The sequence below is a fragment of the Megalobrama amblycephala genome, linkage group LG9 (assembly GCF_018812025.1).
Source record: "Megalobrama amblycephala isolate DHTTF-2021 linkage group LG9, ASM1881202v1, whole genome shotgun sequence".
Taxonomy (NCBI): domain Eukaryota; kingdom Metazoa; phylum Chordata; class Actinopteri; order Cypriniformes; family Xenocyprididae; genus Megalobrama; species Megalobrama amblycephala.
In genome coordinates this window covers 11,206,194-11,233,331 of record NC_063052.1, presented here as the reverse complement: position 1 = coordinate 11,233,331, position 27,138 = coordinate 11,206,194, and the positions used below count along the sequence as shown (strand labels likewise).

The 27,138-nt window shown below is 38.2% G+C and overlaps 1 protein-coding gene and 1 long non-coding RNA gene across 2 annotated transcripts in view; one reads left to right on the top strand and one right to left on the bottom strand.

Annotated features, from left to right (window-relative positions):
- Positions 1–26,845, bottom strand: part of cdk6 (cyclin-dependent kinase 6) — a 56,975-nt gene extending 30,130 nt beyond the window's left edge. Inside the window, exons 1-4 of the mRNA XM_048201560.1 lie at positions 26,433–26,845; positions 24,630–24,961; positions 20,154–20,289; positions 11,017–11,184 (exon numbers count right to left, since the gene is read on the bottom strand). Coding sequence (XP_048057517.1) covers positions 11,017–11,184; positions 20,154–20,289; positions 24,630–24,853 — 528 coding nt within the window. The 5' untranslated portion in view covers positions 24,854–24,961; positions 26,433–26,845. The remainder of the gene's footprint in view (positions 1–11,016; positions 11,185–20,153; positions 20,290–24,629; positions 24,962–26,432) is intronic.
- Positions 532–9,428, top strand: LOC125274971. Its single transcript, XR_007186361.1, has 3 exons — positions 532–980; positions 6,182–6,269; positions 7,157–9,428. It is a non-coding gene; the product is annotated as an uncharacterized LOC125274971 (long non-coding RNA).
- Positions 26,846–27,138: the final 293 nt, after the last annotated feature.

Sequence of the window (27,138 nt, the reverse complement as noted above, 5' to 3'; positions counted from 1 at the left end):
GGGGTCCTGCCAAGCAATGATGAGAATGTGATCTCGTTCCAAACTTGTATAAAATACTTTCTTCTGTGGAACACAAAAGATGATGTGTCTGTTTATTTATTTATTGTCCCTACAATGAAAGTCAACGGAGTCCAGTGTTATCTTATTCTTATTGAAATATCAGTAGAAGAATGTTACACAGGTTTGGAACAACATTAGGGTGAGTAAATAACAGAATTTTTATTTTTAGCCGAACTATCCCTTTAAGAAATATTTAATAGAGCATCACTAGCTTTTCGTTGTCATGACACACAACAAACGTTTCCAAACACAAAGCTAAAATGGGACGTACACTGTTTAAACATGTTTAAACTATTAAGTTTCTTTAAGACTTCCGTTAGCAAGCTTCATCTGGGCATCATACTTATCCCTCGCTGATCTAGCAAGCTACATACCAGTTTAAAGGGGAAGATCTGATTGGATACAGTTGGTTTGCAGTGGACAGTGAAGCTGAGCTCAAAATGGAAATCCCATTAAGCAGATTCATTTCGTAAAAGGGGTTGAATAATTTCTGCTGTCGAACAATGAGTCATTTCCCCTGCCCACACGTGTATTGAAACAACTACAGGCTCATTTAAGGATGGCTAGCTTCATTTTCAGTCAGAGCAGGGACTTTTAAACACAACAGGTTGTCTGTGCGCCTCTTCCTATTCATACTCACATCACAATGATTATCATCTGCAACAGCCTGCATCCAGGACAGATTAGAAGAGGCGTGAGTCTCCGACTGCAAATCTGACCAGACGTGCTTAATGAGAGGACAGATGGAGTGGACCGTTAATTGCATTATCAGTTTTTTGGACTGTGGCCCTTCTCTGTCAAGCTGTTTGGATAGCCAAAAAAGCCTTGGCTCATCTCATTCATCTGCCAGAATAAGTAGCTACTATACACGATTGTTACAGTTGTCATGAAAGGATTAAGAAGTGCCAGTCAATTTTTGTGTAAGTTGATCAAAACTCAAATATTAACAAAGTTGCAAATGTATATCTTTACACATTGTCATATGAACAACAACAACCAGTCAGAAATTATATTTATGAACTTAAAGGGATAGTTCACCAAAAAATTAAAATTCAAGTCATTTGTTCATAGGGCTGTGCAATTAATCATATTTTTCGATTTTGACTTCCAACAATTATGAAAACAAGATAATCGATGTAAAACGATTACTTTACCGCTGCCGCATTCTGTCCAGCACACTGTTCTTCATAGCGGTGCGCTTTCATTCCTCCCTAACACAAACTTAACATCCAAATCAGCCGACTAAGAGAGGGATGTAAAATGCAGTCTACTGTTGCTAAACTTCAGGACGTGCTTGATATTAAACAAACAGTGCTATTAAAAGCACATTAAGCAGCGAAACGGATGCTGTTCCCTAGGCGGCCACCGAGACGGTGCAGAACGTGCATTGCAAAGGGCTTCAGATACGCACCTAAACAGTCAAATAGCCAACAGAAATGTAGAGAAATGCCGTTTTTGTAAGTATCCTCGTAAACGCAGTCAGTTATGTCTTAAGTGAACACTGAGAAAGTGCGTGTGTGTATTGCTGCCTTCTCGTGCTATTGGAAATTTGATAATTACCACCTCTGAAGTCATGATTATGAACTCATCGCATTTATGTTTCAAAAATAAAAAGGGTGTTCATGTGCAATTTTTACCTAGGAAAACTCGTATTTACCATAATTCCGAGACCTCGTGAAGGCAGCATAACAGTGGGCTTATATTGGGTCCGTGCAGCTTTTAAAGGGACAGCAGCCAACATTAATGGTTGCTAAAGTTATTGTTACTCTAACGAGAAAAGACAAAGATAAAATCTACGGAAGAGGATTAGGGCCAAGCAATAATAAAAAAAATAAAACCATCTCGAGATTAAAGTTGTTAAATTTCAAGAAAAAAGTCGAAATAAAATGTTGAGAATAAACTCATTAAATTACAAGAAAAAACTCGTTAAATTTCGAGAAAAAAGTCGAGATAAAATATTGAGAATAAAGTCATTAAATTACGAGAATAAACTCATTAAATTATGAGAAAAAAAGTCGCTAAATTACGAGAACAAATTGGTTAAATTATGAGAAAAATGTTAAATTGAGAAAAAAAGTCGAGATAAAATGTTGAGAATAAACTCATTAAATTATGAAAAAAAGTCATTAAATTTCGAGAAAAAAGTCGAGATAATGGTTGAGAATAAAGTCGTTAAATTACGAATTTGTTCTCATAATTTAACGACTTTTTTCTCGAAATTTAACATTTTTCTCATAATTTAATGAATTTGTTCTCATAATCTAACGACTTTTTTCTCGTAATTTAATGACTTTATTCTCAACATTTTATCTCGAATTTTTCTCAAAATTTAACACGTTTTTTTTTCTCGTAATTTAACGAGTTTATTCTCAACATTTTATCTCGACCTTTTTCTCGAAATTTAACGAGTTTTTTCTCGAAATTTAACAACTTTAATCTCGAGATGGTTTTATTTTTTTATTATTGCTTGGTCCTAATCCTCTTCCGTAAAAATCACTCACTGCTCTTGAATGAATAACTTTTTTAGTTTTAAATAAGAATTAGTCTATATTTAATGTATACAGCAGTTATTTTATATTTGATTACTTTATTCAATTTCTGTTGGGTATTATTTATCTGAATACCACTGTTAGTACATCTATCTGAAAAACCTAAAGCACTGTTAGTTTATTTCATTTGTATTTTTGTCTGCTTTGTTTGTAATTAGTTTCTTTGTTCTGTTCTTATTTAATTGTTGACTGTTTATTGTCTTCTGTAGATGTTTTGAGGACTTTTTACTTGAATTATTAACCTAGTATTAGGTTTTGCTGAAGTATTGATAATTGTGAAATTTCACTGACATTTAAAATTACTCATATCATGAAATAAGACTGATCATATCACCCACCAATACTCGTGTTAAATAATCGTGATTATGATTTTTGCCATAATCGAGCAGCCCTACGTTCATCTTTGAAACAGAAATGAAAATCTTTTTGATGAAATCCGAGAGCTTTCTGTCCCTCCATTGACAGCTACGCAACTGACTCTTTGATGCCTCCAAAAGCGCATAAAGAGATCGTAAATCTAATACATATGAATTGAGAGGTTTAGTCCAAATTTGCTGAAGAGACTAGATCACTTTATATGATGAATGGATTTAATTTAGGCTTTTATTCACATATAAACATTGATCAGCGAACATAAACAGAAGCTCAAACATTCTGCGTAACACGAGAATGAACCTCATTGGTTCTTGCACGTCATGTGAACATGCTTGAGCTTCTGTTTACCACAACTTATGTGTAAGTTGATTAATGTTTACATGTGAATAAAAGCCTAAATTCAATCTGTTCATCATATAAAGTGATGGAGTCTCTTCAGAAAACTTGGACTAAACCGTTCAATTCATACGGATTAGATTTACAATCTCTTTAAAAACGTTTTGAAGCATCAAAGTGTCAGTTGGTTAGCCATCTATGGAGGGACAGAAAGCTCTCAGATTTCATCAAAAAGATCTTCATTTGTGTTTAGAAGATGAATGAAAGTCTTATGGGTTTGAAACAAAATGATGGTGAGCAATTAATAACAGAATTTTCATTTTTGGGTGAACTATCCTTTTAAGCACACAAAACCTGCTTAATTTTTGAAACGGACATCACTAGCTGTGCCCGAAAGCTTAGGCAGCTGACTGAACAGATTCAGTGAGTTTATTCACTAAAGGATTAGTCAGACTAATTTAGATTGTAACGAGTCTTTTCAAACTTCCTTTCAAATATCTTTTCGATTTATTAAAGGAATTGGTTCACAATGTCATTTGTTTGTGAATTGAACATTATTTGCATGATTTAATCATGGAAGAATGATTCAAACCAGTAAGTTATGAGTCTTTTTGAACAAGTCATTAAAATAATCATTACACAAGTGTTGTTTGTTCATGAATCGGATCACATATTTGCATGATAGTCAGAAGGAAGGAATGCAAGTCTTTGAGAATGATTCTTTAAAAGAACTGGCTCATAAGAGTCATTTGTTTCTGAATCAAACCAATCTGTTAGAGTGATTCAGTCAGAATCATTAAGTTGTAAGTTTTGCGAGTCTTTCAAAATTAATTATGATTATGATTTACTTGTTTGTAAATCAGTTCAATCAGTCTGATTTAAAACGGTTTGAGAGTCTTGCATGATTCCTTTACAAGAACTGGCTCATAAGAGTAATTTGTTCCTGAATCAATGATTCTGACTGAATCACACTAACAGATTGGTTTGATTCAGGAACAAATGACTCTTACAGTATGAGCCAGTTCTTGTAAAAAATCATTCTCAAAGATTTCTCCTTCTCATTACTTATATCATGCAAACAACATGTGGTCCAATTCATGAACAAACATTTATATAATGATTATTTTAATGAATTGTTCAAAAAGACTTGTAACTTACTGGTTTGAATCAGTCTGACTTTTAAAAACATGCAAACAGATTAGTTGATTCAAAAACAAATATTTATGAGCCTGTTCTTTTTATGAATCGTTTTCGAAGACTCATAAACTCATGACTTGCAAGTTTGAATCATTCTGCCTGATTAAATCATTCAAATAATGTGGTTCAATTCACAAACAAATGACATTATGAACAAATTCCTTTAACATACATTGTGATCAGTCTAGCCTTATTCACGAATAAATGAGTTTTGTCTTTTTTAACAAATAAGAACTACCTCTTAAGAGTCATTTGTTTGTGAATCAGTTCAAACAGTCTGATTCAAAACAGTTGCTCTTAAGTTCGAGAGTCTTGTACAATTCCATAAAAATCACCTCATAAGAGGCACTGATCGGTCACACTATGTTTCTGAATCACTAAAAACAAATGGCTCATATAAGTTATTTGTAAATTGAAGCCCCAACATCATTAGATGTCAAATGACACAATCTGCATCATATTTAAACACATCCATCGTCCACATTTGTTCACTGAAACTCAATCAGCATCGAATTGTGGGATGGTTTGGGTTAGAGGACGAGAGTCTAGCAAGCTATGAGCACTAGGTGATACAAACATAAGGGATTCATTCTACCATCAGAGGGGAAGGAAGTGACAGGGCCCACAGGACTCCCACAGCACAGACTGTTATGAAGTTTGTGGTATGCAGAAAAACGGTTGCAGGAAAAGAGGGATTCTTTTTTATCTCAGCATAATTTGAGCCATGACAGCCACTTGTACAGCAAATCTACACAACCCACTGAAAGCAGCCTGGCCTTGCAGGATACTCCTGCACTTTTGGATCACTTTTGCAGATGGCAACTACTTCAGGCCTATAAATATGTTTTATAAGATGATAAACGGCCAAGGGAAGCCCATTCACTTTGTTTAATGCAAAAATGTTTGGAGGTCTTGCAGAAGCAGCATAGCAATAGATTAAAGTATGTTTACTTAACACTTAAAAGATGTAAAAATTGTACAACAATCAGTCGGATAAATGATCCGAGGCATTCGCCTGCTGTTCCGTAAATCCAATTTCATGAGCAATGTGGTGCACATGATGTTTGCTTGAGCAGGATCCTAATCGCTTTCATGGGACAATCCCAGCTGCCTCCATTTTTACAATAACTCCATTTGGTATTAAGGAAGAGGCCGCAATCAATTTCAACCCCATAGAGTATAGCTAGATTACAGTTTGCATGCATCGTAGTGTCAAGTGCAGCTTCTGACTGAACATGAGCTGAAATAAAAGCAACCTATAGGCTAATTAGAAAAATATGCCTGTACTTATATTTCTAAAAAAAAACCTCCAAAAACATACCTATACAATTAGCTGCAGTTTCCAGCTGAAATGAATATTATTGGCAGTAAAACACCAACTTTTATACCTTTTCACACAAATTATGATTTCAGAGGCAGATTATTGTCGTTTAGTGTTTATTTTCAAACGCGATAGAGAATTAACCTTTACGAGCCCCTCACTAAACATTTCATACAGCCACCGATGTAATAAAATGTTGCCAGATTCAAGTTTATTTTTTCAGATAAAAATTAACGCTCGTTTTACAGTGAGCTTGCGCTCGGAAAAAAAACTGCATCTTAATGCACCCAAAAAGGCAAAAGGGGGGAAATAAACGTTACTGTGTTTTGTGTTTGTGCTTTAGGCTGTCAATCAGAGATGGACAAAAGCCACCGAGAGAACCAGAGTCATTCTAACAATCAACAATGCGACAGACCCATGAGATTTGTAAGGTCAGGTTAATCTCCACCTCTTAAGGCACCCGATGGGTGGTCCATCCAGTCTTTGGTCACCCCGTGTCAGAGATGTAAAGAGTACCTTAAAACCATACTCGAGTAAAAGTACAGATACCTTACAGTGAAAATGACTCCAAGTCACCAATTCCAATTCGACTAAAGTAAATTTGAACAGTACTTGTACTGAATGTTGGCTCAAAGATGCACTAGTCCTCAAAACCTAAGAGACATGTCAGTGAAAAACAAGAAACAGTTGAGTGGTGAGGAGAGCAATCACATTTATTTTCTAAAATCAAATTAAAATTGAACACCTCAAAATAAAACACTCAACTCTCAGTTAAACTTAAGTGCTCAGAAAAGCATAAGTAAACCGGTATATCCTTCAAAAATGTCTCTTCAATATAAGTCAAAGCCTACTTGCACTGGACGTACCACCTTCTAATGCACTTGCATACACAAAGTAGCCTCGTTGACAAGTTTGGGTGGGTAAGGGCAAAACGCACAAGATATACCTTCAGTGCCCTTCTTTTGCATATGGCACACTTAAAGAGATAGTTGACCCAAAAATGAAAATTCTGTCACCATTTACTCACCCTCAAGTAGTTCCGAACCTGTATGAATGTCTTTGTTATGCTGAACACAAAGGAAGATATTTGGAAGATTGTCAGTAACCAAACAGATATCGCCCCCCCCTTGACTACCATAGTATTTATTTTTTCTTACTATGGTAGTAAGTGGGGGCGAGATCTGACATTCATACAGGTTTGGAACTACTTGAGGGTGAGTAAATGATCACAGTATTTTCATTTTTGTGTGAACTATCCCTTTAACTGGAAACTCTTCAGGATTTTCAAAGTCGTCATCTGATTGGTTGAATTCTACAGGATGCCCTGGAGATGTGCGTGACACATTCTTAAATGGTCCACCTGGAAACAAAGCTGCCTTGACGCCAAACCCCCTCATGGAAGTAGTAAGCAATCGTGTTTACAACTGTGACAATGAGCGATTACCAGGATCAACTAAACACTGGATTTTCAAAAGTATGTGAAGTATGTAAAGTTTGTGGCATAAACTCTTTAAAATAGGTCCAAGAGTTTTAAACATTATTGTAGGAACATTAATTTTACATTTTCATGCCCCTAAACATGACACGTAACAAAACGAACTGCGATTGGTTGCTTTACATGTCAGTCAGACGGCCTCTGGGTGGTCCAATTAAAGCTGCAATGGATTGCAGACCTTCTACCGCCAGGTCAGACTACACGAGACAACACAAAATGTAATGAGTAATTGTATTATAAGATACTTAAGAACAGCAACTACATACGTTACTCAAATACTTTTAACACTGCTCAGTGTTTCTCATCTACATGGCGTGGGCAGAGTGGGAAACCTCTAAAGCGGAGTTTCATAGTTCCTATTAACATCTTTAACAACAATGACAAAAAGAAGTATATTCTGTAAATCGGTGTGAAATATATACATATAATATTTGGTAAGAAGTGACAAACACGGCATTGCACAAAAACCCCCAAAGGGGATATTTCTTTATGCTTTATGCAAAACAGATATCATTTACTTCATATAAACAGCCTGACTGAACCCCTTTGCATTGAGAACGGTAGTCTGTTTTGAATCATCTTAATTCCGCAAGAGTTCTGGTGGGCAGTTATGACTCAGCCAACCGTGTTTGGTCCATTCAGCAGTTCTCAAGTCTTCTAATGTACAGTTTATGTCAGCATGGCAAACTAGTAGCTAACATTGTATGTTGTCATAGAACAAGGAGCCAAAAGCCATAACAGCACGTCTGCTTTTGCATACACAATAACGACATTCCTGTAACTGCCAAGAGAGAGAGGAAATGGATTTTTTTAGCTGCTTGAAGGGCGGGTGATAGGGGGATTCCAGGCACCGGAACATTAATCAGGAGAGCCAGAGAGTCCATGCTCACTGTAAGCACCCCCCTGCCTTATCTACTGCACGATTTGTTTTTTTTTCTCAGTATATGTGGGGTGGGGTGAAACGGTGGGGATATTTTCTAGTGGTAGATTCCCAGGTGAACTCACAGAGAATCACCCGCCCAACGATTTAACAGCCAGCAGCCCCTTATTAAAGAACTGAAACAACGTTATTTTGCTCAGCAACCAAAACCACCGAAACCGCACAACTGACAGAAGGCGCTGGCAGTCATTCAGAATCTGCAAACTGAATGAGATGTGAAAAAAGTGGATTAATGTAGCATGCTCTTGCACTCCCTTGTGCATGTGATATGGCCATGGTAACGACTATAATTAGATAGGAGAAATGCAATATTCGCTGTAAACATCTTGACTAAATGTACAGAATGTGATAAATCGGCCATGTAAAATATATGCAAAATATAAAAAAAAATAAAAATAGCCACTGACTTAACTTGCACAAGATCTCTAAGCAGCATAAAAAAAAAAAAACCACAATGACTGTTCAAAGCCTATGTGCTATCTTTTGACATCAGAGCCGTCCTCAAGAGATTGTGACTTCAAAGAATGGCAGGAGGGAATTGATGGGACTCAATCGCAGTCCGTTTCATCTCAGCTTAGGCCACTTTGTGAGTCCAAAGACATGGGACAGCCTCTGCTGGGATCACTTACACATTATGCGCTCGCTTTCAGGCACATGTCTGATGGGTGGCCTTTCAGTTCTACCACATCTGATTGGACATCATCCATATGTGTCTCAAGGGATCTATCTGTATGATGGCATGTCACACCCCTAGAAGCTATGAAGAGGACATCAAATACATCGAAGATGTCTATACTGTACTACAGTAGACCAAGACAGTGTTTGCTGTGTGTCATCTGCATACTGTACATGCAAGGGGAATTAAAGGGGTCCTTGATTATGATTTCACTTTTTTAAACTTTAGTTAGTGTGTAATGTTGCTGTTTGAGCATAAACAACATTTACAAAGTTACGACGCTCAAAGGGAGTTACTTTCTTTTACAGAAATCACTTTTTAAGGACCACAACAACAGGTGGTAGGGACTACGCTGAGCTTTTTCCTGGGTTAGTGACATCACAAACCACAAAATTTACATAAACCCCGCCCCTGGGAACATGCAACAAAGTGGGTGGGGCCATGTTGGGCTGCTTTAGAGAAGAGGAAGAGTTGTTGAAGTAGAGTGTTGTTGACATGCCATCATTTTACGCCGGACTGCTTCACAAACGAGGGTCAATTCAACACTGGATTTGCACAAAAGATTAACATGACGGCACATGCTAGTCGATGAGTTGAATCAACACCACAGCAACTACATAAATTTATCCACTAACCATTCAGAAACGTCCAGTTGCATTCTAAAACTTCTTCCTGAGTCTCTCCATCAGTGTCGACTCCGGTTTGAACAATGTAAGGCCGAACACCGTTACTGACAATCCTCATTTTGACTGCGTGAGATTCTCCAGCTTTGTTGTTGAGCTGTTAAAGCTCCGTTCTCTTCTGGAAAGGGGACCAGGAGCAGCAGCTCATTTGCATTTAAAGGGACACACAAAATGGCGATTTTTGCTCTCATCTAAATAGGGGCAAATTTGACAAGCTATAATAAATGATCTGTGGGGTATTTTGAGCTGAAACTTCACAGGCACATTCTGGGGACACCTGAGACTTATATTACATCTTGTAAAAGGGGCATTATAGGTCTCCTTTAAGGTACAGAAGGAAGGAACGGTGGAAAAGGATGACACTTAAGGCCAGGACACACCAAACTGACAATTCAGCAAGTTGAATTGGCGTTGGGCCGTCATTTAGAGAAAGAACTCTGATTGGCTGTTCAGCTTAGCAAACGAGTCAGTGCATCTTACACGAGAATTCAATGCACGAATATTTTCATAATAACATGAGCTGACTGGAATGAAGAAATTGATTGGCATAATTGATATTCAAAATGGTAAGCTTTGTTTACGGTTTGTATATCTGCAGTCCTAGTTTCCGTTTCCATTTTTGAATGTTGTGAAAATAGACTAATAACACCTGCTGATATAGACAGATATTTACGTGCAGGCGCAGAACACACATGCTAGTTGACAGTCGCCTTTAGTCCTATTGGTGTGTTCAAGCGTAGCTTTTTGGCCAAGACGCAGCCGACGAGAGGTGACAACGCAGTCAGCTTTCGTCACTGCAAGTTCTTTGACGTCAGCTTGGTGTGTCCCAGGCTTTACACATTGGGACTCATCCATTAATTATTGTGTGTGTGTTTGGCTATACTTGTGAGGGCCAAATGACCTCACTTATATAGTGAAATATTGTGAGGACACTTTACTGGTCCTCACTAATTAAAATGTTAAAATGCACGTATCTTTGATGGGTAGGTTGGTTTAGGGCAGGGATGGACAACTTCAGTCCTGGAGGGCCACTGCCCAGCAGAGTTTAGCTCAAACCCTAATCAAACACACCTGAACCAGCTAATCAAGGTCTTTAGGATTAGTAGAAAGTTATAGGCAACTGAGTTTTTATCAGGGATGGAGATAAACTCTGCAGGACACTGGCCCTCCAGGACCGGAGTTGCCCATCCCTGGTTTAGGGGAAGGGGTTTTGGTTTTTTAGGTGATAGAAAAAAATCATATAAAATCAATGGAAGTCTATGCAATGTCCTCACTAATGTAGTGAAACGTGTGTGTGTGAAGCATTTTTGTGACATCCTGTAAAATTAACAAATAGTACTGCTTCATTCACTATGGAAGACACTTGTGCAACCCCGTTACTCACCACAGAAGTAAGAGCCATCTGAAAGCTGTAGATCCGCGCCAGACCAAAATCAGCCAGCTTGATCTGTCCTCCACTGGTGACTAGAATGTTTTGAGGCTTAAGATCTCGATGAACCACACGGTGAGAGTGGAGGAAATCCAGACCCTGCAGCAGCTGGTACATCATATCCTGCCAAAACAAGACCAAAAGACCTGAGCCACTCCAAATATATTAGTCTAAAATATATTTTAATAACCTGAAGTGGATAAAAAAAAACAGATGGAACAGTACTAAGAGAGGCTCAAGAGAATATCTAATATTATATATATATATATATATTTTTTTTTTCTTTTTTTTTTTTTTTCTTCAGTGCTCAGCGTTTTTAAACAATATCTCAATGAACACAAAAACAATTTCCAAAATGTTGACAAGACTAAGTTTTATTTAACATTTGTTTAACTTATAACATGAAAGTAAGGTTAATTATATAACTTAGAGAACAAAATTTTCAGTTTTACTCAAATTAGGGTGATGCAAAAATGAGTACACCCCACTGAAAGTCTTTGGAGCAAAGCTCAATTTTAGACTACAAATGTCTAATTTAACAAGAATTCAACCACAGGTGAGTCTAATTATTCATTACACAGGTGTCCAGCAGACAGTTGACTATAAAAGGGTGTTAAAACCCCTTCCCATTTCATGCTGTCAGCAATGGCACCACATGGAAGAGAAATGTCACAAGACCTGAGAAAGAAAATAATTCCTTTACACCAGAAAGGTGAAGGCTACAAGAAGATCAGCAAAGCTTTACTTATCAGTCAGAATACTGTAGCAAAAGTGGTACAAAAGTTTAAAAAAGATGGAACTGCAACCATCTCACATAGACGTCCAGGTCGTCCACGGAAGTTAACACCTCGACAGGAGCGTCTTCTGATGAGAAGGGCTGAAGAAAATTGAAATGCAAGTTCACTGCAGTTATCTAAAGAAGTAGAAAGCCAAACTGGGGTGACTATTTCCCATGACACAATACGGCGTACACTGCAGAGGAATGGCATGCATGGGTGCCGTCCACGAAAGAAGCCTCTCCTAAAGCCCAGGCACAAAAAAGCCCGCCTAGATTTTGCCAAGGCCCATGCTGACAAAGATGAAGGCTACTGAGACTCTATACTCTGGAGTGATGAGACCAAGATAAATGTTTTTGGAACTGATGGCTTCAAAACTGTATGGCGTCGCAAAGGAGAGGAATACAAAGAAAAATGCATGGTGCCTACAGAGAAACATGGTGGTGGCAGTGTCCTTATGTGGCGCTGCATGAGTGCTGCTGGTGTTGGGGAGCTGCGTTTCATTGATGGCATCATGAATTCACAGATGCACTGCTCTGTACTGAAAGAGAAGATGCTACCATCACTCCGTGCCCTTGGTCGTTGTGCACTTTTCCAACATGACAATGATCCTAAACACATATCTAAGGCCACTGTTGGATTTCTGAAGAAGAACAGGGTGAAAGTGATTCAGTGGCTCCTGATCTGAACCCAATCAAACACCTATAGGGAATTCTGAAGAGACAAGTTGAGCATCACTCTCCATCCAGCATCCAGTCTCTAAAAGAGGACATTCTTGAAGAATGGAAAAAGACAGATGTTGCAAAATGTCACCAACTTCATTCCATGCCTAGAAGACTTGGTGCTGTCATTAAAAATCATGGAGGCCATACAAAGTACTAGATGTAGTAGTTTTTGTTGTGGGGTGTACTCACTTTTGCATCACCCTAATTTGAGTAAAACTGAAAAATGTGTAATCCAAGTTATATTATTAACCTTACTTTCATGTTATAAGTTAAACAGATGTTATATTAAACGTAGTCTTGGAAATTGTTTTTGTATTCATTGAGATATTGTTTAAAATGTTACTTTTCAAAAGGGGTGTAATATATATATGTGGAGGGGGGGAAAGTGAGCATGTCTCTTTAAAGTTCAAGTTTGGCAGATGTTAATAACGAACACGATGGCTGAGCAGGAAAGACACGCTGCCGTAAGGCTCCATCCCTGTAGGCCTCCGCTTCCCTGCAGCTGTTCCGGGATCACAGCTAATTGTGAATAGCCTCGTTCTGCCTAAGGGCCAATATGAAATCAGACCATGATACTGAAACTCAAGAGAAGGTGGGGAAAAGACAGCAACCTAACTGCCATTTCCTTTGGTAGAAACTGACAATAATGGCCGTGGAAGCCCTAACTGACAAACAGATAAGAAAAAAAAGGGGTTGTGCATAAGAAAGGGAGAGAAAAAGAAGTGGAGTTGGAGTGCCGAGCGGGGAGCGGGGAGCATTTGCTCACAGTTGCTGCTTGACTTGTTCCAAAGCAGAGGTATCAAGCGGTGGCAGCCTACCCCTGAGAAACCCGCTGCCAAGACCTCACAAGTGACATGGATCTGAGCCCACAGCACTGTTCATTCCCCAACCAGCTGGTGAGTGATTAAAACCACTGAAACAATGGGGTGCACACTCAAGCAGAAAACTGCAAACGGCGCGAGTCAGACCAGGCGAGGGGAAGGGGACAGAGGTCCTCACAATGTGTGTGCTGGGGGCCTGCACCAGGGAACGCGCGTGTGTTAGAGTCAGGCAGCCAGCATAAACAAGGAGCCTTTCTGAATGCCCATCCAGCCATGACCTCTCAGACCTTCAGGCACAGGCAGTTATTCTGGGAGCTCCTAAAACGGCATCACCCCCTACCAGCTCCTCTGTCTTGGCCTAAAATGGCCCACGGTTGGCCCACTTTGCTTGAGACAAAAGTGAAAAGAAAAGGAAAGGTACACAACCACCTCAGAAGCGTGACCCGAGGATAAACACTCGTCTCCTCTAAATACTTATTAAGTACTTGTGTAGCTTTTATGGACGTGTGATCTAATTATCATGACAAATGTGCACATTTTCAGCTCCATTTTTGGAGGAAAATCTGCAGATTACGTCATTAAAATGCATAAAGTGGTGGCTGAATATAATATTATATAATAAATATGCACTACTGTTCAAGTGTTTGGGGTCGAAGAAATTAATACTTTTATTCAGCAAGGATGCAGAGTGACAGTGAAGTCACTGATAAAATTACAAAATTATTATTATATTTTTTAAACTTTCTATTCATCAAAGAATCCTGAAAAAAATATCATAGTTTCCACAAAAACATTAACCAGCACAATTTTTTTCAACATTAATAATAGTAAACATTTCTTGAGCAGCAAATCAGCATATTAGAATGATTTCTGAAGGATCATGTGACACTGAATGATATCACAGGAATAAACTGCATCTTAAAATATATTATTGCAGTCATTTTTCATAATATTTTTGATCAAATAAATGCAGCCTTGGTGAGCATAACACTTTTTTTTTTTTTTTTTTTTTTTTTTTAAATCGTACCGACCCAAAACTTTTGAACGTTACAAATAATTCATAATTAATAAGTAATAATTAGCCCCAGTGTACGAACACATGCTTCATTTGCAAATGAAGGCCGTTTGAATTCTGGAGAATTCTGCAGTTGTAGATTCCTCAATTATTAACAGCACTTTAAGGGGTGTTACTATTATCATTTTAATTATGATTGATTTGCTTTAGAGATACTCTGGAAAGCACTTTAGTTAAGTGGAAAATCAAGCATGATTTACCGGTCATACAATCTGTCATTGTAATCTCAAAAGGAGTAACCCAACAGGTGGAATCTGAACAATTCCTCGGAGACGGTCCTTTGTTGTAACATGCTATTCACACAACAGAGGAACCGCAATTTACAATCAAAACATTAATGCCTTAAATTAAAACCAACACTACCAACCTGAAATAACCAGGCTTTGTTGAGAGGCATTCACAATCGAAACAAAGGAAAGATTTGATAGCACCTGTCCTAAAGTACCTCTTCTCAGAAAAAGGGAGGAAATAAAGCCGAGGAGGATAGAGTGGAAAAAAAACCTCCCCAAAAACAGCAGTCAAAACAGAGCTTCCAGAAGGCACCCCCCTTTCTCATGCTAATTCATGAGAGGCAGCCATATTGTTTATTGTACCCCGGCACAATGCAGGACATCTGCCAGTTAGCGTTAGTGTAATTCCTTCCCCATGCTTCATTAGGCTCTCCTTTATGGGCCAGAGACAGGCTTCGGGAAGGCGCGGGGCCGGAGAGCCTAGCCGCACTCCCCAACGCAGGGCCAGCCGCTTGATCTCCTTCCAGCTCATTTGATTCCCGGGGCCTCTCTCATCAATTAGCATGCGGTGGGTCTGAAATGGGGCAGGAGTGGGCAGTTTGGGGGCTGGAATGGGGTGGAGGCTGGGACCTCTGCAATCTGGTGTCCCGAGGAGGGTGGTGAATAAGGTTGCCGGGCATCTTTGGGAGGGCCGCACAGTCTGCAACTGATGTCTGTTATCTGATGCTTGTGTGGCCCGACAAAATGAAATCTCACTAATGCATATTCACGAGCTCTTAGGTTAAAATATTCAGACTCTGGAAGCCTGTGTATTGCATAAATTGACTACACTTTAAAAAATAGCTGTAAAAAAAAGAAACAAATTTACACAGTAAAATATCGTTTCCATTGAAACAGTAATGTACTGTAAAAACAATGCATTTTGGGTAATATTTGTCACAGAAAATGACAAAAAATATTACTCAGAATGCATTGTAATATATAGACCTTATGTAGCCCCGCCCCTTTTCAACGTTGCGCTCGTTGTCTTTTGACTTCCGGCTTGTATTTCCACAGCGATCTTATGTATTTATGAATGAACTGCTCATTTTAAAATCTTCCCGTTCTACTGACATTTGTTAAGACACCCGCTTTAAACATTACAATGCTCATGATAACTTTTGTTAACTCTACAATATGTTAATCCACTTCACCAGCTAATTATTCTTCAACAGCGATGCCATAGAAATATACAGGGCTACCGCGAAAACGGAAGTTCAAAGACAATATTCTAAAGATGCCGGCGCGCATGTTTCTCTGGAAAATAAGGTCTATAGAAGTAATATACCGTAAAAACAGTGCATTCTGGCTAATATTTGTTGTTTTTCGAGAAAGTAGCCTATAAGTTACGTTTTCGAAAATGAAAAATTACCCAGAATGCATTGTTATATACAAAAGTAATATACCGTAAAAACAGTGCATTCTGGCTAATATTTGTTGTTTTTCGAGAAAGTAGCCTATAAGTTACGTTTTCGAAAATGAAAAATTACCCAGAATGCATTGTTATATACAAAAGTAATATACAGTAAAAACAGTGCATTCTGGCTAATATTTGTTGTTTTTCGAGAAAGTAGCCTATAAGTTACGTTTTCGAAAATGAAAAATTTCCCAGAATGCATTGTTATATACAAAAGTAATATACCGTAAAAACAGTGCATTCTGGCTAATATTTGTTGTTTTTCAAGAAAGTAGCCTATAAGTAACGTTTTCGAAAAAGAAAAATTACCCAGAATGCATTGTTATATACAAAAGTAATATACCGTAAAAACAATGCAGTCTGGCTAATATTTGTCATACTTTCTCGAAAATGACAAATAAAATTACCCAAAATGCATTGCTTTCACAGTAGTATATTACTGTTTCAATGGAAAACAGTAAAAAAAAATGTTTACAGCTGTTTTTTGAGCGTATAAACGGTTACTCATTTATATATATAAAAATATCATCTCTGTTAATTTCCTTTATTTTCCATTTAATTTTAACATAATGTGAGGAAAAATATATACATTTTTATATAATTTATATAATTGAAAGAAGTATCTGCATTTATTTGATAAAAAAACTGTAAAAACTATAAAATAAAATAAAAAATTATCACAATTTAAAAATAATTTTTCTATTTTAATATACTATAAAACATAATTTATTCCTGTGATCAAAGCTGAATTTTCAGCATCATTACTCCAGTCTTCAGTGTCACATGATCCTTCAGAAATCATTCTAATATGCTGATTTGCTGCTCAAGAAACATTTATTATGACGAATGTTGTAAACAGTTGTGCTGCCTAATATTTTTGTGGAGACAATACTTTTTGGATACTTTGATGAATAGAAAAATAAAAAGAACAGAATTTATTTGAAATTAGAAAATAAATAATTGATATATAACAGATCACTGGGGAAATGCAAAACCGCACATTTGTCTCAAACCAAGACTGCGTTATGTTCAAAAGTCCCTCTCGATACACAATCCTTCCTTACAGATACACAAAACTCGCAAAGGAAACCCCTTAGGAAACCCCAAATGTTTCATAGCTTCTGTTTCTATTTCAATTTGGCACAAATGACAAAGAGAGAGATACGGTTCGTTCCAGCGCTCAATGTAAGATGTCCTAGGGGGAGAGGTAGCGAAATATGATGAATGGATTTGTAAGACTACCATGTGGGAAAAAGTCAAAATAGATTACAGGAGAGTAGATGATCAGGACAAAACAAATCCAACGTTTCCGCTCAAACCTTTCCAGATGAACGTAAGAGGACACTGACACGCAGCAGGATTATTTCTAGTCTAAGGAAAATGATATCTGGCTTGAATGACTTAAGGAAGCCCCTTGTAGTTACAGGTTTATACTAGTGAAAGGCTGAGAGGGAGGCCACTTACACAAACCCTTTGCATGCACACATACACTGAAACAACATTCCTCTGGCCAATCTTTGGTGAAAGCCAGAGCTGAATGAAAATAGAGGCACACAGGCACCCAGGCCTTTAATTAGAAGCCCATCCACCACATGCACTGCCCATCAAAAGGACAAGACTCTGTGATCTGAGGGAGCTCCATCCTTCATCTGCTGACTTAGAAGGCCAAAACACCCATTTTTTTCTTAAAGGCCTCAAAGTACAAATAAAAAAATGTCCCTATTTTTTATTTTATTTTATAAAACAGCTGTTTGAAGAAGATACAGAGTAGCCTTCCTGTATCTCAAACAGTAGAGCATGGCACTAGCAATGCCAAGGTCATGGGTTTAATTCCCAGGGAAAGCAAGAAATGATAAAATGGATACCTTGAATGCAAGGCAAGTTGCTTTGGATAAAAGCGTCTGCCAAATGCATTAACGTAAATGTAAAAATACAGAGAATGGAAATAAAATCTGCTTTAAAGGGATAGTTCACGCAAAAATGAAAACGATCCCATGATTTACTCACCCTCAAGCCATCCTAGGTGTATATGACTATCTTCTTTCAGACGAAAACAATCTGGCATATATTTAAAAATATCCTGTCTCTTCAAAGCTTTATAACTGTAGTGAATGGGGGGCGTGATTTTGAAGCCCAAAAAAAAAATGTCCATCCATTGAAGAAATAATCCATACGGCTCCAGGGGGTTAATAAAGGCCTTCTGAAGCGAAGCGATGGGTTTTTGTAAGAAAAATATCCATATATAAACTTTACAAACTAAAATAACTAGCTTCCGGCAGAGGACCGTACACACACTGCGCAAGCCGACTTGTGCCACAAGAGTAACCCCCTGACGTGATGTTTGACGTAGGATGTAGGAGAAACGTAAGCTTAGACGCCTCTCGCGGTTCAAACAAACAAGGCCGTGCAACAAACTCCACCTCCTCTTCTATTGAAATTCTCTGACATTTCTCTATAAAATTTCTCATTTTACACTTCTAATTCATGACCGGTGTTTTGCTTTGCTCTATCCTCTGCGCTTCCACGTTCATCATCGTGTCATGCGTCGAGTCAGGGGTTTCTCTTCTGTCGCAAATCAATGCGTACGGATGTCTGCCGGAAGCTAGTTATTATAGTCAATAAAGGAGTGTACAACTATGTCCTGGAGGGCCAGAGTCCAGAGTTTAGATCCAACTTGCCTCAACAGACCTGCTTGTAAGTTTTTGGTATTCCTAGTAAGACATTGATTAGCTGTTCAGATGTGTTTAATTGGGGTTGGAGCTAAACTCTTCAGGACAGTGGCCCTTCAGGAGCAGGACTGGACACCCCTGGTTTAAGAGAACATAACCATCACTTCATAGGAATTGACACAAAATATCTGTAATAAAAATGGAAGCTGCTGCAATTGAGGAAGCCACTGTGGCTTTTTTCCTCAATCATAAAAGACTTGCATCTCAGAGCATGCAGACGAAATGCAATAAATGCTGTCATGTTATCATCGAGGGCACATAGGGGCCGCAAAGGGGGGCGCTCGCGAACACCTTTCTGAAAGCTAAAATGACGAATGGGACACCCTACGGTCGTGTGGACTTGCGTACGCAGTGGCCATTGTAAGTCAACAAGACCAAAAGTGCACATGAAGTGTGCCATTTGGGAAAGGGCCTTTGGCTCAGGCATTTCAAAATGATCAAACCAACATTTGAGATGCTGTGCAGTGAAACTGCTCTGCTGGTTAGGCCAGTTATCCAATTACATCCACATCCACGCATTTAGGGATTTATTTGGTAAATGTGCTTCCATCATATGTCTTCTCATCAGATAAAAAAAATGTATCCACCTCAAAAGTTATGCACATTTTTAGTAATTATACGCATCTAGGAGTTTCCATCCAGCGTTTTTTTTTTTAAATGCAATATCCCAAAATGCAAATAAAAATAGATGGATGGAAACAAAGCTAATGTGAAATTATTTGCAACTCGCTTTACTTCCATAATCACATTTGGGTAAAGGTGCAGTAAGCGATTTCTGAGAAACTGTTGATATTTGAAATCACCAAAACAAACATGCCCCTGCCCAAAAGGACCACACCCCTATCTTGATAGCTCCGCCCCCAAATCCACAAATATGTTATGCAACACAGGCACCTCCCCCCTAATGAGTGTATACGCCCCTATACAAGTGTGTTTTGGTGCTCGGTCCGATCCACTTTAAACAGTGTTTCTCAGAAATCACTTCCTGCACCTTTAAGAATAAAACTGTATAGTAAAACGTGAGAAGACATTATATAAGGAAAGTTGTTTTAGGAGGCAGAGGGAATTTTTATATTTTGATTAAAATAATATGAAACAATAATTATGAATTGTTCACAATAAGACTAGGATTTACATTAAATATGTGCATTAAAAAGCAAACAGGGTTCATTTTGATTTCATGTTGACTTTAACCTTTACAGTTCTGGGCTAAAAGCATCAGGTTACAGTTTCTTTGCTTGATCATAAGTGCTGAGATGAATCTGCTGGTATGAAGGTACCTTTATGGTTTCAGGTGGCACTCCTGGATCAGGTGCTTTCTCCAAATATGTGGTTAAATCTTGGTCCACGTGTTCAAAGACCAAAGTTAGTTTGGTTTCCCGGTCAGTCCTGGAAACTGTGCATACGTCAAACAACCTAGATGAGGGAAAGGCATAATCAAGAACACTTTCATTAAAAGCTGTTTGAGTGTTTAAGTATTTCAAGTATCAACTTTGACAAGTTCATATAGTACATTTGAATGGCATATGCAATATGATTTTACAATATGATCTTCAATGAAGAGTTCAACAGAGCAGAAACCTTCTACAAAAAGACAAGCTTACACCGTCCTCAAGATGACATTGGCAAGACCTTTCAATGCAAGAGGGCCAAATCCCCAAAATTAAATTGGTCTACAAGGACATAGATGCATGCTATATCACAAGATAAGATATTTGACAGAAGGGGATGAGTTCTCAAATTGCGAAGATAATGAATTATCCCTGACTTTTAGTGAAAGACAAAGTCAAGTATCCTTAATCTACGAAAAGATTCTTTCATGGTAAGTTACCCGATCCCATGACATCATAAACTGAACTTCTCCAGGAAACGCTTCTGCTGGAATCCAGATTGTGCCTCCACAATGAAGCCTCTTAACCAACAAAACATATGGCATGAATAATATTCTCATTATAAGCATTGAGAGGTTGCCTGCACTTTCACAGCATTCCAAAAACACGACCCTATAGGAGTCCCTACATCCTTTAGTGTTTAATTTAAAACAAGTTTCTTGCATTCTCTTTTCCACTTTGCACTCTACAAAAATATACTTTATGTACTCAAAAATACATTGGGGTTCAAAAGTCTGGAACCCCAACGAAAGAACAGTTTTAAGTGGATGAGAAATAGGTCACTAATCAAATGTGCAAATTTATGACACAAATCATGTTCTTCCATTGAACCTCAAGAACATGATCATCAGGTTTTTTGACAAGTTCATGCACCTCAAACTCTGTTGTCAATAATGCAAAAGGGAAAAACAAACTGACAACCTATATGAAAAAGATCCATCTGCATCCATGGACAAATTACAAACCACCAAAATTTACATTTGCAATCCAGACCTTGTCTGGTCTAGTCAAAAGAATGAAGTGCGCATGTTCAGCAGCTTTTAGTGCGCAATGCTCCATGGCAAGGTTAAGGCCTTGAGTTAGGCCAGCCAATGATGTGAGTTCTGTCATCAATTGAATGTAGATAAGCCCTTCAATCCATTAGTTGCAAGAACTCTCCTGATAGGGACATCAGTGATTTTCCACCTCCCCATTTTGACATTCATAAGCTACCAAGCTAAAAAAAAAAAAAGTCAACACACATTACCAAAACAATACAAGACGACCTTGATGCCAGACACAGACAATGAGGAATTAAAATGCATCTATTCGCTGTCGAGAAAGACGGCCGACTGCTCACAGATATTTGCGCATCAATGGTTTCACATCTGCACATAAAGGTCAACAATGGATATCGTTTCAGTTGCCCAGGAAAGGTGAATTGTCAGAGAGGTGCATGCGTCAATGGTACCATTTGCATTTGACAATCTAATTAGCAAAACAATGGGACCCGCATAGCTGTTCCTTGCAGACATCCTAATCCTAAATGTTTGGGTTGACTAGATGATCTTTTGCAGAGATGCTTAGCTTTTTTAACATGTTTATACATTGGAAAGATGACTTATTTAATCATTATGGTGGCTAGTGATTGACAGATATGGTTACATCAGGGGCCAATGCTGATAATATTGCAAAAGATTTGCATAAATGCTCAAATTAAAGTAACTCTAAATGTGCATCATATTTACTCAAAATTCAATAAAAAAATCTGAAAACTACTCATTGCTCTTAAGTTAGCATGACTATCATCCAATGCCAGTAATCTCAAATTGCCCAATATATCAGCCTATTGTGAATTTAATTACAAGCTCCCCACACTTGAGTTATTTCAGTACCTGAGAAAACCCACACATTGCTCCACAACAAAACAAACTGATGGAGATTAATCCACCAAATTTTGCAGTTATCTTCAATTGGAAAAAACGTGTCTTCTTAGGGGAGTGTCTTCGAAGTTCTTCGGGGATCTCCCTTGAACAAGGGTCGATGAGGGCAAAATGATGTGACAGGAAATAATGGGTGTGAAATGCCTACACACTAGAAATTATTCTGGTGAAGTGTTTTATAGGAACGTGTGACAGCTGCCACACTATCTCGCCTATTACTAGATCTCCCGTTTACATGACTGCTAGTACTTAAAGTCGGCATGAAACGGAAGTTGCGATAGTCTTTTCTTCACTATTGTGATGTATAGCTGAGGGAAATGGCTTCTTGAACAAGAAAAAAATGTAGGAGGGGACTTCATTTTGTACATTGGGGATTGATTGGATCATTGTGGTTAGGTTTAGATGCCACATTGAATTTGATGTAGATTAAAACAAGGATGTGAGGGATAAATTTGTGGTACTTACAATGGCAAACACTGTATAAAGGTCCTAGATCACATAATTTTCACAACTAGTGTTGTCAAAACACTTTGAGCGCTGTTGAGCAGATTCGTAACCACCTCTGATTAGCAATTGTGTTCATGCGCTCAACCTGTCTGTGATTGGCTACAATGATCAACACTTCAAAAACATGTTGTAAATAGACATCAATGACGGTCTTCACCGAGCGCTTACACAGATACACATGGGAGTGTTTGAAAGCAGGCGTCTATCAGCAGACCAGCGTTTCAAACGCTCCTGTTCTCGCTTTCAAGATGTTTTCAAATTCAAACACTCCTGTGCATTGATCATTGTAGCCAATCACAGACATATCTGATGAGCACATGAACACAAAGGCCAATCAGAGGTGTTTACGAATCCGCTCAACAGCACTCAAAGTGTCACATTTTAAAATTGTTGCACCAAAGAACACGTCATCAGAGAAGATAAGACACTGCAATTGGGAGGGGACGTTATTTTGATTAGATATTACGAGGGCACAGGATTTTAAAGAAATAATGATGTGTACAGATAAAATATTTATAATAAATACTGCAATATTCCATAAAAATAAGAATGGTCAATGTTGATTTCATGGTGAATTTAATGTAACCTACCTAAACATTTATAACAACTGGTAGGGACAGGATTTTGAGGGAAATACCCTCTGATATCAGCAAACATATTTAAAGGTGCCATAGAATGCTTTTTCACAAGATGTAATATAAGTCTAAGGTGTCCACTGAATGTGTCTGTGAAGTTTCAGCTCAAAATACCCCATAGATTTTTTTTTATTAATTTTTTTAACTCCCTATTTTGGGGCATCATTAAATATGCGCCGATTCAGGCTGCGGCCCCTTTAAATCCTCGTGCTCCCCGCCCCCGAGCTCGCTACTCTATAATACATTGCATAAAGTTCACACAGCTAATATAACCCTCAAAATGGATCTTCACAAAATGTTCGTCATGCATGCTGCATGCATGCATCAGATCATGTGAGTATAGTATTTATTTGGATGTTTACATTTGATTCTGAATGAGTTTGAGGCTGTGCTCCGTGGCTAACGGGCTAAAGCTACACTGTTGGAGAGATTTATAAAGAATGAAGTTGTGTTTATGAATTATACAGACTGCAAGTGTTTAAAAATGAAAATAGCAATGGCTCTTGTCTCCTTGAATACAGTAAGAAATGATGGTAAGTTTAACCACGTTTAACAGTACATTAGCAACATGCTAATGAAACATTTATAAAGACAATTTACAAATATCACTAAAAATATCATGATATCATGGATCATGTCAGTTATTATCGCTCCATCTGCCATTTTTCGCTATTGTTCTTGCTTGCTTGCCTAGTCTGATGATTCAGCTGTGCACAGATCCAGACGTTAATACTGGCTTGTCTAATGCCTTGAACATGGTGCTGGCAGCTGGCATATGCAAATATTGGGGGCGTACATATTAATGATCCCGACTGTTGTGTCACAGTCGGTGTTATGTTGAGATTCGCCTGTTCTGCGAAGGTCTTTTAAACAAATCAAATTTACATAAGAAGGAGGAAACAATGGTGTTTGAGACTCTCTGTTTGTCATTTCCATATACTGAACTCTTGTTATTCAGCTATGCCAAGGTAAATTCAATTTTCAATTCTATGGCACCTTTAATATTGTGGGGTAGAAAAATGTGCAGGAAATGAAACTACTCATATGAGGAATAATGTTATTTTCATTTTCTTAACAGCATTCTGGATGTGATTAATGTCCTCTGCATCAGTCCTTTAATCACTGGTTTGTTTTAAAAAAATTATAATATCAGGGTTGTCTCCTTGTAATATGTCCAACTTTCAAACAAACCTACACCCTAGCAGGAAACGCATATAACAAGAGGAAGTATGTGAAGTTATCATTTATAAACAAAATAAAACAGGACCCCCCTGCCCTCTCCTCCCCTTCCCTTCCTTTACCTGACCACATTGGGATGCTCAAAGGACTCCAGCTGCCTCAGCACCGCCACCTCGCGGATAGTTGACAGCGGCATTCCCTCTTCCTCGGTCTGCACCCGAACTCTTTTCAGGGCTACAAAGCGGCCCCCGTTCTTCAAGTCCCGTGCTTTGTACACCTTTCCGTATGCACCTTCGCCGATCTCAGCCACCGGCTCATATTGTTGGGTTAAGCTCTCTTTGTCCATTTTTTTTTTCTCACACGGCGAGGTACTGCGGGGAATCCCGAAACGTGACGAGCGCGCGGATATTTCACAAAGGCATTATTGGGAGAGCGGCGCTGGCACGTGCACTGCCTGTAGAGCGCGAGCACAAAAGGAGGCAGAGGTAAACACCAATGTGATCAGAGTTAAATCAAAGCTTATCTAAGAACTTAAGATAAAAGATATGTGTCTTAAACCATAAATATACAACATACACAAAGCTAGTTAAGCCGCTTTTATAGCCAAATATAAAGAAAAGTCAAGTTAATATATCAACATATCTGGAGTCCACACAGTAATAAAGTATGTGGGTGAATGATGAATGATGTTTCAAATAATATAAAATAAAACACTTTTAAAAGGTCTAGTTTGGGCACATTTGCTAAATTCTTAGAATTTAAACCTTTGCATTCAAGTTGGTTTCATCTACAAATCATAAGCTTAATGACATGTCAAGTGGCATAACCATAAAGAAAAAAATATCTATACTATATATGCAGCTTAAATATGTGATGAGATTGTATACAGCTTAATCATTTTCAAAGATTGTTTATTTTTTCAAGTGTCCTTTTTTTCCCCACAAATATTTTTCAGTTATTTTTGTTACTCAATTTGACTTGAACAAAACATGCTTTTTCATTAAAAAGTCAATATGTACATTTATATATATAAAAAAATAAATGATGACAGTTATGCGTCTATACAGGGGACCTCACTGTGACATCATTTCCTGATTTATAATTTTTTTCGTGTCACATGACAACAAAATGGCTTCTTGCATGCTGGTTAGACCACATTGACAGAGTTTTTTTTTTTTTTAAATCAATCAATCAATCAATCAATAATAAGCCTACTGTAAAAAACACAACTTTAAATAGTCTAAATAATTCAAAATACTAAAAAAAGTAAAAAGTAAGCTAAAATTGTCTTTTAACAGGACTTTTTCTCCAGAACGGTTACACCACCCTGACGTTTTTTATTTTAAGCCCCACAAATATAGATACATATATATTACTCAAAGTAAAAATGATTTTAAATATATAATCAAATTTATTTAAATAAAATAATCAAAATAACATCGCCACAGCGTTTAATTCGGAAGTTAACGTTCACCACAGAAAAATAAATCTATTTAAATCATGATTTGCATTTTTTAATTATTTTTTTTTAATAACTTGAAGTCTTCACGTCACTAACACAGAATTACTCGTTAACCTTTGAGTCAACTCAGGTGTGCTTAATATAACTCGTCTCCGTACAGTAAGCGATTGCAATAAACTCAAGTTTTGAATCTAACACGTGCGCATATTGTCAATAAAATATAAACGATCTGAGTTTTCTAATGACAAGTCCTACTCTTCTTTGTGCCACACAGCCTTGAGCACGTGGTAATCTACTGATTGCATTGTTTAGCTGTGCATATCAATAAACTCTGGAACTAAAGCGCCTACTTTTGCTTACTCTAATAAACCATCTCGCGTGCGTGCATGCATGTACAAACGCGCAATGAACGTCCAATAATATAAGTAACACAAGTGAATAGGAGTTTGGCCAGTATAGTTACCCCGTTTGTTAGCCTATATTCCGCCCGGAGAGTCGCGTCATTCATAAACTTCAGTAACTTTCCCAGCGTCTCCACACGCATCACAGCTCGTGCAGTGTCCTCGCAACGGGCCACACAGGTAGTCGGATGGTGCACGCGCTAAGCCCCATCTCCCAGCAGTACCACTGCAACAGCAGATCAAGTGAAAGAACGTCTGATCAGTCCCTCAAGAAAGCAGAGTGTATACAAAAAAAGTGACTGATTTTCATCGATCTGCTGTGGCCGTCCTTCCCCCTTTATGTTTTTCCCATCTATGCAGGAATATGCAGCGTGTGTGTGTGCTCGGTCTCCTCCTCGCTTTCCCACGCTGGCTGAATGTGCCTTGACCCCCTTCAGAGCAGTTTGACACAGAGCAGGAGCGTTTCCGCATTCCTCACCGACTACAAAGACTAACCGCCTCCTCTTGCTTTCTCCCTGCCTGCTCGCTCCTTCACCATTCATACTGCTTTTTTGTTTTTGTCTCGGTGTCAAAACGGGATCACCGCGGGGGAAAGAGCTGGGACGCGGAAAGGTTATTGGATGCATCTAATGGAAACTTTGTGGATCTGAAAATCCACATTAGTGAGGCAACGGATTACCTCTTCTAAATAATGCATACAGTAAATTTACCTTATCAATAACTGCACTGCAATACTTGAATCGTATCATTGGTTTTCTTTAACGTGTT